General features: G+C 41.6%; 1 protein-coding gene across 1 annotated transcript in view; it reads right to left on the bottom strand.

Annotated features, from left to right (window-relative positions):
• Positions 1–1622: 1622 nt before the first annotated feature.
• ano3 (anoctamin 3) overlaps positions 1623–15644 on the bottom strand; it is a 582275-nt gene continuing 568253 nt past the window's right edge. The window contains exon 28 of the mRNA XM_060838668.1: positions 1623–1908. Coding sequence (XP_060694651.1) covers positions 1726–1908 — 183 coding nt within the window. The 3' untranslated portion in view covers positions 1623–1725. The remainder of the gene's footprint in view (positions 1909–15644) is intronic.

Consider the following 15644-nt stretch of genomic DNA (forward strand, 5'->3'; position numbering starts at 1 on the left):
TTGTATAGTATCACTGTTGCCGCATATAGGCATCCAAGCTAACACTAAAGTTACTACAAATGGTTGGTGGATTTGATTTTGATGTAGTAGTCTTACAACAGACCTTTTTAAAACCCATGACCCCTAAATCACTGGAATCAATATGTACGGTTCCCGTACAGGTATTGACCTGATTTCCACTCCTGTAGATACCAAGCCCTTTATAGCTTCCATATAACAAAATCAGGAAACAACTGTGATATGAATGTTAAAGTTTGTGTGTTGCATTGTGCTTGCATATTACATTTTAGGTTAACTGAAACAAACTACGAGATGCAAGATGCAACGGGTCCCTGCATGGGTAACAAGCAAAGAAATAGACAAGACATTGAAACAAGAAGAAAAAATATATAAAGAGATGCCAGAAAGATGCACACATGTCAATGTTTAAGTCTTTCCATTATGCACACCAAGTGTGAATTATCTCTGGACAGGGTTTCAGCGACATTGACATCAACCTGCTCTGGGAAGAAAGTCAACTTCGTATGGCGAGATTCCTCATAAGAAAACATCTCACTGTGGGTTGTTATGTTGTGGAATGTCCCGTCAAATTTATGGATCTTGAAGGTATTTTATTGCATTCTTTTGTTATCTTTATGGGTACAGATTTATGCTGTTCTGTGGTTTCAGGCAATACACACTTTATCCTCATTCACTGTGTATTATTTATCATTTATATGGAAAGCTGCCTGAATGTAATGCTTCCCACTCCAGTACGTGGTATGCAACAAGCACATGAACGAAGGCGAGCATCAGATAACATGTTATCCATCAGCTGTACCATAACAAGAAATGTGAAGTAGGATATCGAAAAGGAAGTCACCTTTCATTGCCCACTGGTGCTTTCTTGCTTTGTACAACACAAATGTAACTCTGAAAGCTGGTTTGATTGACGGATTAATACACGCAAGTGTCATGATCCTCTGTAATACTACTTAGACCTTGTGACAGCCAATAATAAAGATCACTTTTCCTCATTTCCCTCTTGGTTTAAATGGTGCAATGTTAACAAGATACCGAAAGGGTGAGCACCTTCAAAACAGAGAAAAGCGGACACTTGTAAATGGCTTACAATAGCATGGCCATTAGAAATAGAATATTAAGCTGAAATTCTGATCAAAGTTTGCAAACTCTAGTCTGACATATACAGGTTAGATCTTGAATATGTTTCCTTGCAGTGGTTCAGTATTAGCCCAGCAAAGCCACCTGTCTTCTGGCTGCTGTCTTCTCTCTGACCAACAAGTTTATCAAAACAGTCTGAGAAAACCAAAAAAAATGGAGGGAGGAACAACTATCAGCGGAGATTATAAATGAGAGGGGACTGTTGTACAAATAAACCTCTCATTCTTTGGTACGGATGGACCATATGATTTTGTGAAATGAGCTCATGTTGATTTGTATAGCATTATTCAAAATTAAACACCCAACCACCATGAGGTTAACACTTGACTTCCATGATTCTTTTAGGTGCCAGATAGATCTGGAATCCAAAGGACAGACAAAGAATTCAACTCCTTTCTCCTTTTCTTTTGAAATCATGCATTTGAGAATTTTATAATTATATTAAAAAGTCATATCTATATATGTATAAAACTTGCAAGAGCTTGTGCAGCATAGCTGGCATCTCCATTCTCCGTAGAAGTGCAGTTCCTCTGGATTGTCCGTTGGTTAGTCTCATTGTTTGAACTAAGGCCATTCGTGGTGATATCTCTTCCCATTTTTTTTCCGTTCCCTCTGCAGATGTTCCAGTTCCGCCTCGTACATCATTTCTTGAACGAGGTATTTTTCACGCCTCATCCGGTCACACAGGTCTTTGGGCATATCCGGGATTAGGTAGGCTATAAAGGATTTGATGCCAAACACTAAGTGCTAAAAATAAAACAGAAAAAATAGTTTTCAACACAGATCATCATCATCCACATCCAATTCCTTCACACTATCTTTAACCCTTTGGGCTGAATCTTGCCAAAAAACAGTGTGGACCAATTTTAGTAAATTTTACGGGGATGTTTCTCCACAGGCTCTAGCCAATTTTCTTGGCTATCTTCCCAAAATTGCCTCATTATCTATGCACCACATCCCTACGGTACCCCGCTTTTCACAGAGTCACAACGGTATTCAGCACGGCCCAATTCATCCATGCTGACCAGAGATCCTAAGCTGGATAGGCTGCTCTTTGAAGGGTCAGTGTGGGTTCAATAGGCCAAATGGTCTCATTGTGCACTGTAAGGACACAATGATTTAATGAAGAGAATATTTGAGCAGATCAGGAGATGACCTCCTCCTTGACAGATTGCCCTCCTCGACAAAGATAATCCTTGAAGTAAAATACCCTTCAAGGGAAATTCAATTTTTTTTCAAAATGGTGGCAGTGTTGAACACTACATCTGAAGCTCGTCCGCTCCGTCCAATATTTTCTTTTTATTTTTCTTATTGTTTTCCTCTCTCTCATGTGTTTTTTCTCTCTTCTATCAGTAGTGCAGAGTAGAGTGGGGTTGCTCAGCAAGCTTGAAGTGAGAGTGGCTACTGCTTGGGAACCAGTAGCACCGAGTCTGACCATCTGGAAGCAATTATAGAAAATCTGTAATATCTTTTTAGCTTTATTGTTTACTTTCTTAACTTACACTTATGCAATGTATATCTGTAATATAGTGTAACTTTTTTCATTTTTCTTTCTTTTTTTTGCACCAAAGACTTGCACCCAGGTAGTTTGTACCTAAGGTGGTGCTGTGTGTTGGCAACATTGTTCACTTTTCATTGCCCTCCTGTTCTTTTGTATCTTGAGTACATGTGACAATAAACTTAATTATAATTCTAATTCTAAAAGGACATTATCATTGAGATTGATATTCAAACCTTATCTCCCAGCAGGTTACTAGCCACTTATTTATTTTGGGTGTAGGTTTGCTTGCTGAGCTGGAAGGTTTGTTTTCAGATGCTTCGTCACCATACTAGGTAACATCATCAGTGAGCCTCCGGTGAAGCGCTGGTGTTAGTGACCCACTTTCTATTTCTGCTTTTAGGTTTCCTTGACTTGATGATGTCATTTCCTATACTAATGTCATTTCCTGTTCTTTTTCTCAGAGGATGGTAGATGGTGTCTAAATAATGTGCTTGTTGATTGAGTTCTGGTTGGAATGCCATGTTTCTAGGAATTCTTGTGTGTGTGTGTCTGTTTGGCTTGTCCTAGGATGGATGCATTGTCCCAGTCGAAGTGGTGTCCTTTCTCATTTTTATGTAAGGATACTAGTGATAGTGGGTCATGGCTTTTTGTGGCTAGTTCATGTATCCTGGTGGCTAGTTTTATGCCTGCCCAGTGTAGTGTTCGCTATAGTTCTTGCGTGGTATTTTGTAAATGATGTTTGCTTTGCTTGTTATCTGTATCGATTGTTTCAAGTTCATGAGCTGCTGTTTTAGTGTGTTAGTGGGTTTGCGATCTACCATGATGCCAAGGGGGCTGAGTAGTCTGGCAGTCATTTCTGAGATGTCTTTGAGGTAGGGGAGAGTGGCTAAGGTTTCTGGATGAGTTTTATCTGCTCGTTTGGGTTTGTTGCTGAGAAATGGGTGGACTGTGTTCAGTGGGGACCTGTTCTTTTTGAATACACTGTTAAGGTGATTATCCTCTGTGCTGCACTGTGCGGTGGCTCATTGAAACAATGTTCTAATGCAGCTTCATTTATGGTTGTTGGGATGATTGAGTCTGTAGTTCAGTATTTAGACCATATGTGTTGTTTTCCTGTATATGCTAGTTTGAAGTTCCACATTGGCTATCCACATGATCCACTATCACTAGTATCCTTACATGCAGATGAGGAAGGACTTCCTGAAGAAGGGCTCATGCCCAAAACGTCAATTCTCCTGCTCCTTGGATGCTGCCTGACCTGCTGCACTTTTCCAGCAACACAATTTCAGCTTACATACAGATGAGGAAGGATACCACTTTGACTGGGACAGTACATCCATCGTAGGACAAGCTAAACAGATATGCACAAGAATTCCTAGAAGCATGACATTCCAACCGAAACTCTGTTAACACACACATCGATTTAGACACTATCACTATCTATCTGAGGAAAAGAACAGGAAATGGCATCACCAACACAGGAAATGACATCACCAACCCAAGGAAACCTAAACACATATATAGAAAGCAGGACGTAATACCAGCACTTCACCGGAGGCTCACTGATGATGTTGTCTAGTATGGTAACAAAACATCTGAAAATGAATCTTCTAGCTCAGCAAGTAAACTTACATCTAGAACCTCAACCTGAGCTACAAATCTATTCAAAACAATCTTGGGTTAATAAGGAACATTGCAAGCCATTTGTGCATCACTCACACGAACATAGCATAGCATTGTTGTGCTTCACTAACCAACCACCTTAACTAAACTGACCCCTTCACAGGATCAAAGTCACAACCTCATAATATTATTTCTAAATGGGAAAGTTGGAAAAAAATTACTTAGTATGATGTCTACCCTGAATATAATCCAGTTATAATTGGGAATTCTTCCTCCACTTTATGTATCTCATATTCTTTCTCTTTCCCATTCTCCCCACCTCCCCTCCCCTCCACAAATTCTGACACATCTCCTGAAAGGCAACAAAGATAGTTGGATTGTCTTTCAGTCATACGGAACTGGAGTATTGCTGAAGGGACACATGAGGCCAAAATCTTTTCTGACTTGCCCTAGTCGGAACGATTCACAAGAATCATCAAAGTAAAGGGAACACAACATGCATCCTGCTGGAGAGAAGATTCCTGATTCGTTGTCACATGGCGTGTGAGTAGAATCATTGCATCCCTACAGTGTGGAAGCAGACCATTCAGCCCATTGAGTCCACACTAAAGCTCCAAGGATCATCCCACCCAGACCCACAACCCCCCCCGAACTCATCCCGATAACCGTGAATTTCCCACAGCCAATCCACCAGCCTGCACATGTTTGAACTGTGGGACGAAACCAGAGCACCTGAAGGAAACACATATGGACAGGGAACGAACTTACAAGCTCCTTACACAATCCATCCAAGGCTGCATCGAACAGGCACTGCTTGCAATGAGTTGAGAATGTGTTGCTGAGAAAGCACAGTAGGTCAGGCAAAATCCAAGGAGCAGGAAAAAAATGTTGATTCTCCTGGTCCTCAGATGCTGCCTGACCTGCTGTGCTTTTTCAGCAACACACTCTCAACTCTGATCTCGAGTATCTGCAGACCTCACTGTCCTGCTTGTAATGAGTAGAGGCATTGCTATGAAAAATGCACCCGTTAATGGTGACTGCTAGATAATTGTCATGTTTTATTTATGTGTTAATTTTTCTCTGATTGATGAAAACTTTGAGTAATGAACCCATGGAGGGCTGTCACTTATTCTTTTGAGTTGAAACAGGTGAAGTTTTTTGCATATTTCCTCTCTGTTTGCACAGAAGAGGGCCCGATCTTTTTTTTAATATTCATTCATGGGAATTTGAGCATGTCTGATTGGAGTCATAGAGTCATAGAGATGTACAGCATGGAAACAGACCCTTCGGTCCAACCCGTCCATGCCATCCAGAAATCCCAACCCAATCTAGTCCCACCCACCTGCCAGCACCCAGCCCATATCCCTCCAAACCCTTCCTATTCATATACCCATCCAAATGCCTCTTAAATGTTGCAATTGTTCCAGCCTCCACCACATCCTCTGGCAGCCCATTCCACACACGTACCACCCGATGCGTGAAAAAATTGGCCCTTAGGTTTCTTACATATCTTTCTCCTCTCACCCTAAACCTATGTCCCCTAGTTCTGGAGTCCTTGACTCCAGGGAAAAGACTTTGTCTATTTATCCTATAATTTTGTAAACCTCTATAAGGTCACCCCTCAGCCTCCGACGCAGCAGGGAAAACAGCCCCAGCCTGTTCAGCCTCTCCCTATAGCTCAGACCTTCCAAACCCTGGCAACATCCTTGTAAATCTTTTCTGAATCCTTTCAAGTTTCACAACATCTTTCTGATAGGAAGGAGACCAGAACTGCACACAATATTCCAACAGTGGCCTAACCAATGTCCTGTACAGCTGCAACATGACCTCCCAACTCCTGTACTCAATACTCTGACCAATAAAGGAAAGCATACCAAACACCTCCTTCATTATCCTATCTAACTGTGACTCCACTTTCAAGGACCTATGAACCTGCACTCCTAGGTCTCTTTGTTTAGCAACACTCCCTAGGATCTTACCATTAAGTGTATAAGTCCTGCTAAGATTTGCTTTCCCAAAATGCAGCACCTTGCATTTATCTGAATTAAACTCCATCAGCCACCTCTCTGCCATTGGCCCATCTGGTCCAGATCCTGTTGTAATCTGAGGTAACCCTTTTTGCTGTCCACTACACCTCTGATTTTGGTGTCATCTGCAAACTTACTAACTGTACCTCTTATGCTCGCATCCAAATCATTTATGTAAATGACAAAAAGTAGAGGGCCCCCCACTGATCTTTGTGGTACTCCAGTGGTCACAGGCCTCCAGTCTGAAAAACAACCCTCCATCACCACCTCTGTCTTCTACCTTTGAGCCAGTTCTGTATGCCAATGGCTAGTTCTCCCTGTACTCCATGAGCTCTAACCTTGTTAATCAGTCTCCCATGGGGAACCTTGTCAAACGTCTTACTGAAGTCCATATAGATCACATCCACTGCTCTGCCCTCAATCTTCTTTGTTACTTCTTCAAAAAACTCAATCAAGTTTGTGAGACATGATTTCCCATGCACAAAGCCATGTTGACTAATCCCTAATCAGTCCTTGCCTTTCCAAATACATGTATATCCTGTCCCTCAGGATTCACTCCAACAACTTGCCCACCACTGAGGTCAGGCTCACTGGTCTATAGTTCCCTGGCTTGTCTTTATCGCCCTTCTTAAACAGTGGCACCACATTTGCCAACCTCCAGTCTTCAGGCACCTCATCTGTGACTATCGATGATACAAATATCCCAGCAAGTGGCCCAGCAATCACTTCTCTAGCTTCCCAGAGAGTTCTTGGGTACATCTGATCAGGTCTTGGGGATTTATCCACTTTTAACCATTTCAAGACAGCAAGCACTTTCTCCTCCGTAATCTGGGCATTTTGCAAGATGTCACCATCTATTTCCTTAGGTCTATATCTTCCATATACTTTTCCACAGTAAATACAGATGCAAAATGTTCATTTAATATTTCCTCCATTTTCTGTGGCTCCACACTAAGGCCGCCTTGCTGATCTTTGAGGAGGCCCTATTCTCTCCCTAGTTACCCTTTTGTCCTTAATATATTTGTAAAAACCTTTTGGATTCTCCCTTATTCTATTTGCCAAAGCTATCTCATGTCCCCTTTTTGCCCTCCTGATTTCCCTCTTAAATATACTCCTACTTCCTTTATACTCTTCTAAGGATTCACTCGATCTATCCTGTCTATACCTTACATATGCTTCCTTCTTTTTCTTAACCAAACCTTCAATTTCTTTAGTCATCCAGCATTCCCTATATCTACCAGCCTTCCTTTTCACCCTGACAGGAATATACTTTCTCAGGATTCTTGTTATCTCATTTGTGAAGGCTTCCCATTTTCCAGCCGTCCCTTTACCTTCGAACATCTGCCTCCAATCAGCTTTCGAAAGTTCTTGCCTAATAATGTCAAAATTGACCTTTCTCCAATTTAGAACTGCAACTTTTAGATCTGGTCTAGCCTTTTCCATCACTATTTAAAATGAATAGAATTATAGTCGCTGGCCCCAAAGTGCTTCCCCACTGATACCTCAGTCACCTGCCCAGCCTTAGTTCCCAAGAGTAGGTCAAGTTTTGCACCTTCTCTAGTGGGTACATCCACTTACTGAATCAGAAAATTGTCTTGTACACACTTAAGAAATTCCTCTCCATCTAAACCTTTAACACTATGGCAGTCCCAGTCGATGTTTGGAAAGTTAAAATCCCCTACCGTAACTACCCTATTATTCTTACAGATAGCTGAGATCTCCTTACAAGTTTGTTTCTCAATTTCCCTCTGACTATTGGGGAGTCTATAATACAATTCCAATAAGGTGACCAACCATTTCTTATTTCTCAGTTCAACCCAAATAGCTTCCCTGGATGTATTTCCGGGAATATCCTCCCTCAGCACAGCTGTAATGCTAACCCTTATCAAAAATGCCACTTCCCCTCCTCTCTTGCCTTCCTTTCTATTCTTCCTGGAGCATTTTTATCCTGGAACATTAAGCTGCCAGTCCTGCCCATCCCCGAGCCATGTTTCCATAATTGCAGTCCCATGTTCCTAACCATGCCCTGAGTTCATCTGCCTTCTCTGTTAGGCCCCTTACATTGAAATAAATGCAGTTTAATTTGTCTTACCTTGTCCATGCCTGCCCTGACTGTTTGACTCACTTTTGTTCTCAGCTGTACCCGTCACAGTTCGATCTCTTTCCTCACTATCTCCCTGGGTCCCCCCCCACCTTACTAGTTTAAATCCTCTCCTGGAGTTCTAGCAAATTTCCCTGCCAGTAAATTAGTCCCCTTCCAATTTAGGTGCAATCTGTCCTTCTTGTACAGGTCACTTCTACCCCAAAAGAGATTCCAATGATCCAAAAATGTGAATCTTTTTCCCATACACCAGCTCCTCAGCCATGTATTCACCTGCTCTATCCTCCTATTCCTGCCCTCAGTTGCTCGTAGCACTGGGAGTACTCCAGATATTACTACCCTTGAGGACCTCCTTTTTAAATTTCTGCCTAACTCTCTGTAATCTCCCTTCAGAATCTCAACCTTTTCCCTTCCAATGTCGCTGTTTCCAATGTGGACAATGGTCTCCTACTGGCCCCTCACCCCTGTGAGAACATTCTTCACCCTCTCTGAGACATCCTTGATCCTGGCACCAGGGAAACAACACACCATTCTGCTTTTTCTCTGCTGGCCACAGAAAGATCTGTCTGTACCTCTGACTACAGAATCCCCTAACACAATTGATCTCTTGGAAGCCAACGTACCCCTCGTTGCATTAGAGCCAGTCTCAATACCAGAAACTTGGCTGTTCATGCTACGTACCCCTGAGAATCCATTACCCCCTACATTTTCCAAAACAGCATACTATTTGAAATGGGTATATCCACAAAAGACTCCTGCCTTAGGTGCCGACCTCTCTCACCCTTCCTGGAGTTATCCCATCTACGTGACTGTATCTGAGTCTTTCCCCCCTTCCTATAAGTGCCATCCATCACATACTGCTGCTGTTGCTAATTCCTCATCACTTCTATCTGTCTCTCCAACTGATCTACTTGATCTAATAAGCATCCAACAGCATTTATGGCAGATATAATCCACAGTCACTCTCAAACTCTCTTTTAACTCCCACATCTGACAAGGAGTACATATCACTGCAAAGGCCATTTTTGCTCCTTCACAATCTACAGACCCAGAAAATAACACCGTCTTATTCCTCTACAAACACTGCCCCAGGTTAAATTAATAGCTATGGCTTATATTTTAAGTTTAATCAAGAGACTTATCTCCAAAAACAGAATCAAGAAAGAATCCACTATACTCAATACTGCAGCCTTTCTCTTGGACAGACTTAAAACAACAATTAACTTATTGATTCTGTGTTGTGAACTTTACCCAACAGTTCCTCCAAGATTAGTTGTGAAGTTCACTGTTTGTTAATTTTCCCAGACACACTCCAATGTCCAGAGATACACGAATTCAAACAGCAAAGGAGGTAACTGTGCAGGTTCTCTCTCTCTCTCTCTCTCTCTCTCTCTCTCCTACACTGTCCTCACCATGTGCTTCCTTTGTCTGCTCTTCTCCCCTTTAAACTGCTGTTGTTTTGACTTTTTTTTCCAAAGTTCCAAAACAATGCAACAGCATATAAAACAGTAATTGCTGCTCCTGGAATTCAAGGACATCACCTCCAACTAGGCCAGCAGTTATTGCCGAACCTTAATTACCCAGAGGGCAGTTAAGAGTCAACCACATTACTGTGCATTTGGAGTCATATGTAGACCAAACCAGGTAAGAATTACAGATTTCCTTTCCTAAAGGACATTGACAAGCCAGGTGGGTTTTTCTCAACCATCAACAATGGATTCATAGTCATCATTGCACCTTAATTCCTGGCTCTTTATTGAATTCAAGTCTGTGGTGGTGGGATTCAAACCCAGGTCCCAGAACACAAACTGAGTTTCGGGATTAGTAGTCGAGCAATAAAACCACTAAGCAGCATGCAGTTTGCAGACAGCCTACAATATGGGTAAGACCCTCCTTCGTATATTGATTGTCAGTGTGATATCTCATCACGGAATCATACTTAACGTTAGACAATGTCTTGTGAGTTTTGCAAGCATGGGCTAGTTTCTCTTTACATTAGTGTCTCTTGCAAATTGTCCTGATGAGTGTAAGATGAAAGGCTTTGATAAAATGCGCCTGTTTCAGGAATGTAAAAGCTTTAGCTCAGCTGTGAACAAACGGTTTCTACTGTGGGATCTGGGTGATTCTCCCTCTCTCCACTATGAAAGACTTCTTAATCAAAATCAAAATCAAAATTGCTTCATGCAGCACAAACTATATCAAAAAAAATGCAGTGATGTGCAGGACTGAACTAAATAATGCCTCAGATTGATGCTTCAACCTGCACAAACAAGATGCTGTACTTCCACAAATATGTTTTACAGTAAATAATTTTCGTAGTTGGCTGTGAAAGAAGTACTTTGAGCATTCCTATGGTTTAATTATTATCTTCAATGCACTGTCTAATACTTTAAAGAATGAGAATATTTCAAGCTTGATTACCATACTGTATTTTATGACTATTTGGCAAAGCATAGTGTGATTAAAGACAGTCAGCATGGCTTTGTGAGGGGCAGGTCATGCCTCACAAATCTTATTGAGTTCTTTGAGGAGGTGACAAGACAGGTCGATGAAGGTCAAGCAGCGGATGTGGTGTATATGGACTTCAAGAAGGCATTTGATAAGGTTCCCCATGGTAGGCTTATTCATAAAGTCAGGAAGTGTGGGATACAGGGAAATTTGGCTATCTGGATTCAGAATTGGCTGGCTGAGAGAAGGCAGAGTTGTAAATGGAAAGTATTCTGCCTGGAGGTCAGCGTTGAGTGGGGTCCTGCAGGGCTCTGCTCTTGGGACTCTAGCCTTTGTAGTTTTCATAAATGACTTGGATGATGAGGTTGAGGGGTGAGTTTGTAAACTTACAGATGACACAAAGGTTGGAGGTGTTGTCAATAGTATAGAGGGCTACTGCAGGCTGCAGCATAACATAGACAGGATGCAGAGCTGGGCTGAGAAATGGCAGATGGGGATAAATGTGAAGTGATGCATTTTGGAAGGTTGAACTCAAATGCTGAATATAGGATTAAAGACAGGAATCTTGGCAGTGTGGAGGAACAGAGGGATCTGGGTGTGCAAGTACATAGATTCCTCAAAGTTGCCACCCAAGTGGATGGGGTTGTTAAGAAAGCATATGGTGTTTTGGCTTTCATTAACAGGTTTTGACTGGTCAAAAATCATTAATCAAAAGTCACAGCTCAGAGAAACCGCCAGAGGAAAAGTAAACTTCAGGTTTGAACAGTGAGAGCTCCTGAGCTGGTGGAGCTCTGAATGCTTCACATTATCTTGTTCCCAGCAGAAACTGTTCAGCTATCTGAGAAGCAATCAAATATTTGTTGGCCTTTGCCACTGATAACTGCTGTTGAGAGTGTGGTGCTGGAAAAGCACAGCAGGTCAGGCAGCAGCCCAGGAGCAGGAGAATCGACGCTTCAGGCATAAGATCTTCATCAGGAATAACTGCTCACTAGCTCACAGGCTGAACAATTATTTGCCACCAACAAAGCTTCATTTGACCACAGATGTTTATCTCCAACACATTAGCAAACCAAATTTTAACAACAGCAGCTGTGTAAACAGTGATTACCAGGAGTACCAGGTTACTTGTTTTGAAAGCATTTAGTAATCCTTGGCTTAGAAACAACACCATCAAGAGGACATAGACGTTCTTTCGTCCATCACAGAAATAGAGGTCAGAATTATTTAATATCAGGGCAGATCATAGAATCACTAAAGCGTGGAAGCAGGCCAATCAGCCCATTGAGTCCACACAAACTCTCTGAAAAGCATCCCACCCAAACCATTCCAACCCTGCATTCCCATGGTTAATCCATCTAAGCTGCACATCTTTAGATTGTGGGAGGAAATGGGAGCAGCCGGAGGAAACCCACGCAGACACAGGGAATGGAGCTGATCCAGTGGTGCTCACTACACCTGACCAACTATGCAACCCAATTTGCCTTGCAATTGTTCTCCAACTCTCCTGTCCAAAAGGGGTTCATTAATATTTTCAGGACTGTGCTCCTGAGCTGCAATTTGTTCAAAATTCACAGAGTGGTTTCGAAAAGGGAAAATGTTGGATTTCACACGAAAGCTTGAAAGGTTGAACAAGCTACTGCATAAGCTCAAGGTTTGGGATCCATGAGGTTTGAGTATCAGAATCAAATTGCAATATTTAAAATAGCAAAGATCAAATTCTTCAGCTTTTAACAGTTTTACTGCAGAGAACAGTGTGAGCTGCAGCACAGACATTTAGCATTTTGGGAAAGGATATATACACTTAATGGTAAGGTCCTAGGGAGTGTGGTGAAAGAAAACTATTTAATTGTCTAACAAGAATTTTGTCTTAAATGTAGTTGCGATTCTTTTCTTTCTGCTAGTCTGGGATTTGATTATCATTGTCAAGACCAGCATTTGCTGTCCATCCCTAACTGCCATTGAACTCAATGGCTTGCTGGGGTCATTTTAGATGTGACCACATCGCTGTGGTTCTGAGTCTCATGTGCACCAGAGTAGGACAGGATACTATCTTTCTTAAGTGTGAGGTGCTGCGTTTTGGGAAAGCAAATCTTAGCAGGACTTATACACTTAATGGTAAGGTCCTAGGGAGTGTTGCTGAACAAAGAGACCTTGGAGTGCATGTTCATAGCTCCTTGAAAGAGGAGTCGCAGGCAGATAGGATAGTGAAGAAGGTGTTTGGTATGCTTTCCATTATTGGTCAGAGTATTGAGTACAGGAGTTGGGAGGTCATGTTTCAGCTGTACAGAACATTGGTTAGGCCACTGTTAGAATATTGCATACAATTCTGCTCTCCTTCCTATCAGAAAGATGTTGTGAAACTTAAAAGATTTACAAGGATGTTGCCAGGGTTGGAGGATTTGAGCTACAGGGAGAGGCTGAACAGGCTGGGGCTGTTTTCCCTGCTGCGTCGGAGGCTGAGGGGTGACCTTATAGAGTTTTACAAAATTATATGGGGCACAGATAGGGTAAATAGGCAAAGTCTTTTCCCTGGGGTGGGGAGTCCAGAACTAGAGTGCATAAGTTTAGGGTGAGAGGGGAAGATATAAAAGAGACCGAAAGGGCAACTTTTTCACACAGAGGTGGTACGTGTATGGAATGAGCTGCCAGAGGAAGTGGTGGAGGTTGATACAATTGCAACATTTAAGTGGCATTTGGATAGGTATATGAACAGGAAGGGTTTGGAGGGATATGGGCCGGGTGCTGGCAGGTGGGACTAGATTGGGTTGGGATATCTGGTCTGCACGGACAGGTTGGACCGAAGAGTCTGTTTCAATGCTGTACATCTCTATAACTCCATGCTCTAAATCAGCCAAGATAAATATACTGAAGAGTTACATAAAATATTTTTCAGGTAGAAACACTATTCACTAAGTTAATACCAATATAAAAGTATGAATGAAAATACTAATTAACAAATTTAAATACATTACGTTAACTTTGTTACATCAAATCATTAAGGGAAACTTCTAAAAGTGCAGTGTCTGGGTTTGAAGTGAAGGAACAGCAAACTAAGCCATTAGCCTCTGTAAAGTGCTGCTTTTAATCTTTGATATGTTATAAACAACTGGCTCATAATCGAGCAAAATACTGAGAGGGAGGGAATACAAGGTGAGCAAAAAATCAAGTTTTACCTTCTTTGTTAACAATGGTACTTCATTTTTGTATTGCTTTCTCCAAACGTTTAATCACTCTTAATGTAAATACATAAACCTTGGGGATTTCTGTGAAATCCTTTTTATATAACCAATAGCTATTGAGAAGCATTAATAGTGCACCTATTATCTACTCAGCCTAAGCTGACACTGCCATAAGAGAATCCTTCTAAATCCAAAACCTAAACATGGCCAGTTTTGCATTAGCCAGGTGCTTGGCTTTCAGATGTTTTGAAAAGGAGGAGGATAGGTCTGCAAAATGTCAACTGGGGTAATTTAAGAAGATAGCTCATTACCAACTTTTCAGGGCAATTCAGACTTAATAATAAATGCTGGCAGCACAGATAGCAGGAATACAGATTTTTAAAAACTTCTGGAAGAGCTGGAGAAACTCAGCAAGTCTGGTGCTAGTTGTGGAGAGAGAAACAGGTTGAACAGAATTTCTCTCTCCAAAGAAACTGCTAGACCTGCTGAAGTTACATATCAAGTTTGGATTTTATTTTGCATTTTCAGCATCCACAGATGTTTGCTTTTACCATGACAGATAAAATGTCTCTATTTTCCACTAATTGCTTCATATTCCTGAAAGCATATTCAATTATTTTTTTTATCTCAATTAACAATAGCCTTCATGAGAAAATTGGATGCTACCAACATAGTAGTAAAGAAGATAATGATTATCATTATCTTCTTCACTATTATCTCTCTAGATCAGAGAAAGTAGAGATCGTGAAAATATTTAGAAACTTGGTAGTGTTGAAGGTGGAAAGTCATCTGGTCCAGGTAAGTTACATCTTACCATTTTAATAAGGGAAATTGGGATGGAGAATAATAGTGAGTTCAGAGGGCACATGGATTTGAATCATACCATGTCAAATTGTGAAATCTGAATTCAATTTTGGAAGAAATCTGGAGCAAACATGTTTGGCCTGATGGTGACTGTGTAAGATTTGTTGATTAACTCATGTACTTCAGAGAAGGAAGTCTGCCATCCTTACAAATCTGGCAAACATGTGACCCCCAGCACCACAGAGATGTGGTTGACACTTAGGCAATGATTCTAATTCTAAAAAAAATAAGGAATGGACAATAAATGCTAATCTCAAGATCAGAAGGGTGCTGGAGAAGCACAGTAGGCCAGGCAGCATCCAAGGAGCAGGGAAATTGATGTTTTGGGCAAAAACCCTTCATCAGTATTCCTGATGAAGGGCATTTGCCCGAAACGTCAATTTCCTGCTCCTCAGATGCTGCCTGGCCTACTGTGCTTTTCCAGCACCACTCTAATCTTGACTCTAATCTCCAGCATCTGCAGCACCCACCCGTTGCTAGTCTGACCAGCAATGCCATGCTCCTATAGAATATAGAACATAGAACAATACAGCGCAGAGCAGACCCTTCAGCCCTTGATGTTGTGCCGACTCGTGAACTAATCTAAGCCCATCCCCCAACGCTATCCTATCATCTATGTGCTTATCTAAGGATTGTTTAAATCTCCTTAAAGTGGCTGAGGTAACTACATTGGCAGGCAGACCATTCCACGCCCTTACCACTCTCTAAGTAAAGAACCTGCCCCAGCCATCTGTCTTAAA

Source organism: Hemiscyllium ocellatum, chromosome 18 (assembly GCF_020745735.1).
Source record: "Hemiscyllium ocellatum isolate sHemOce1 chromosome 18, sHemOce1.pat.X.cur, whole genome shotgun sequence".
Taxonomy (NCBI): Eukaryota; Metazoa; Chordata; class Chondrichthyes; order Orectolobiformes; family Hemiscylliidae; genus Hemiscyllium; species Hemiscyllium ocellatum.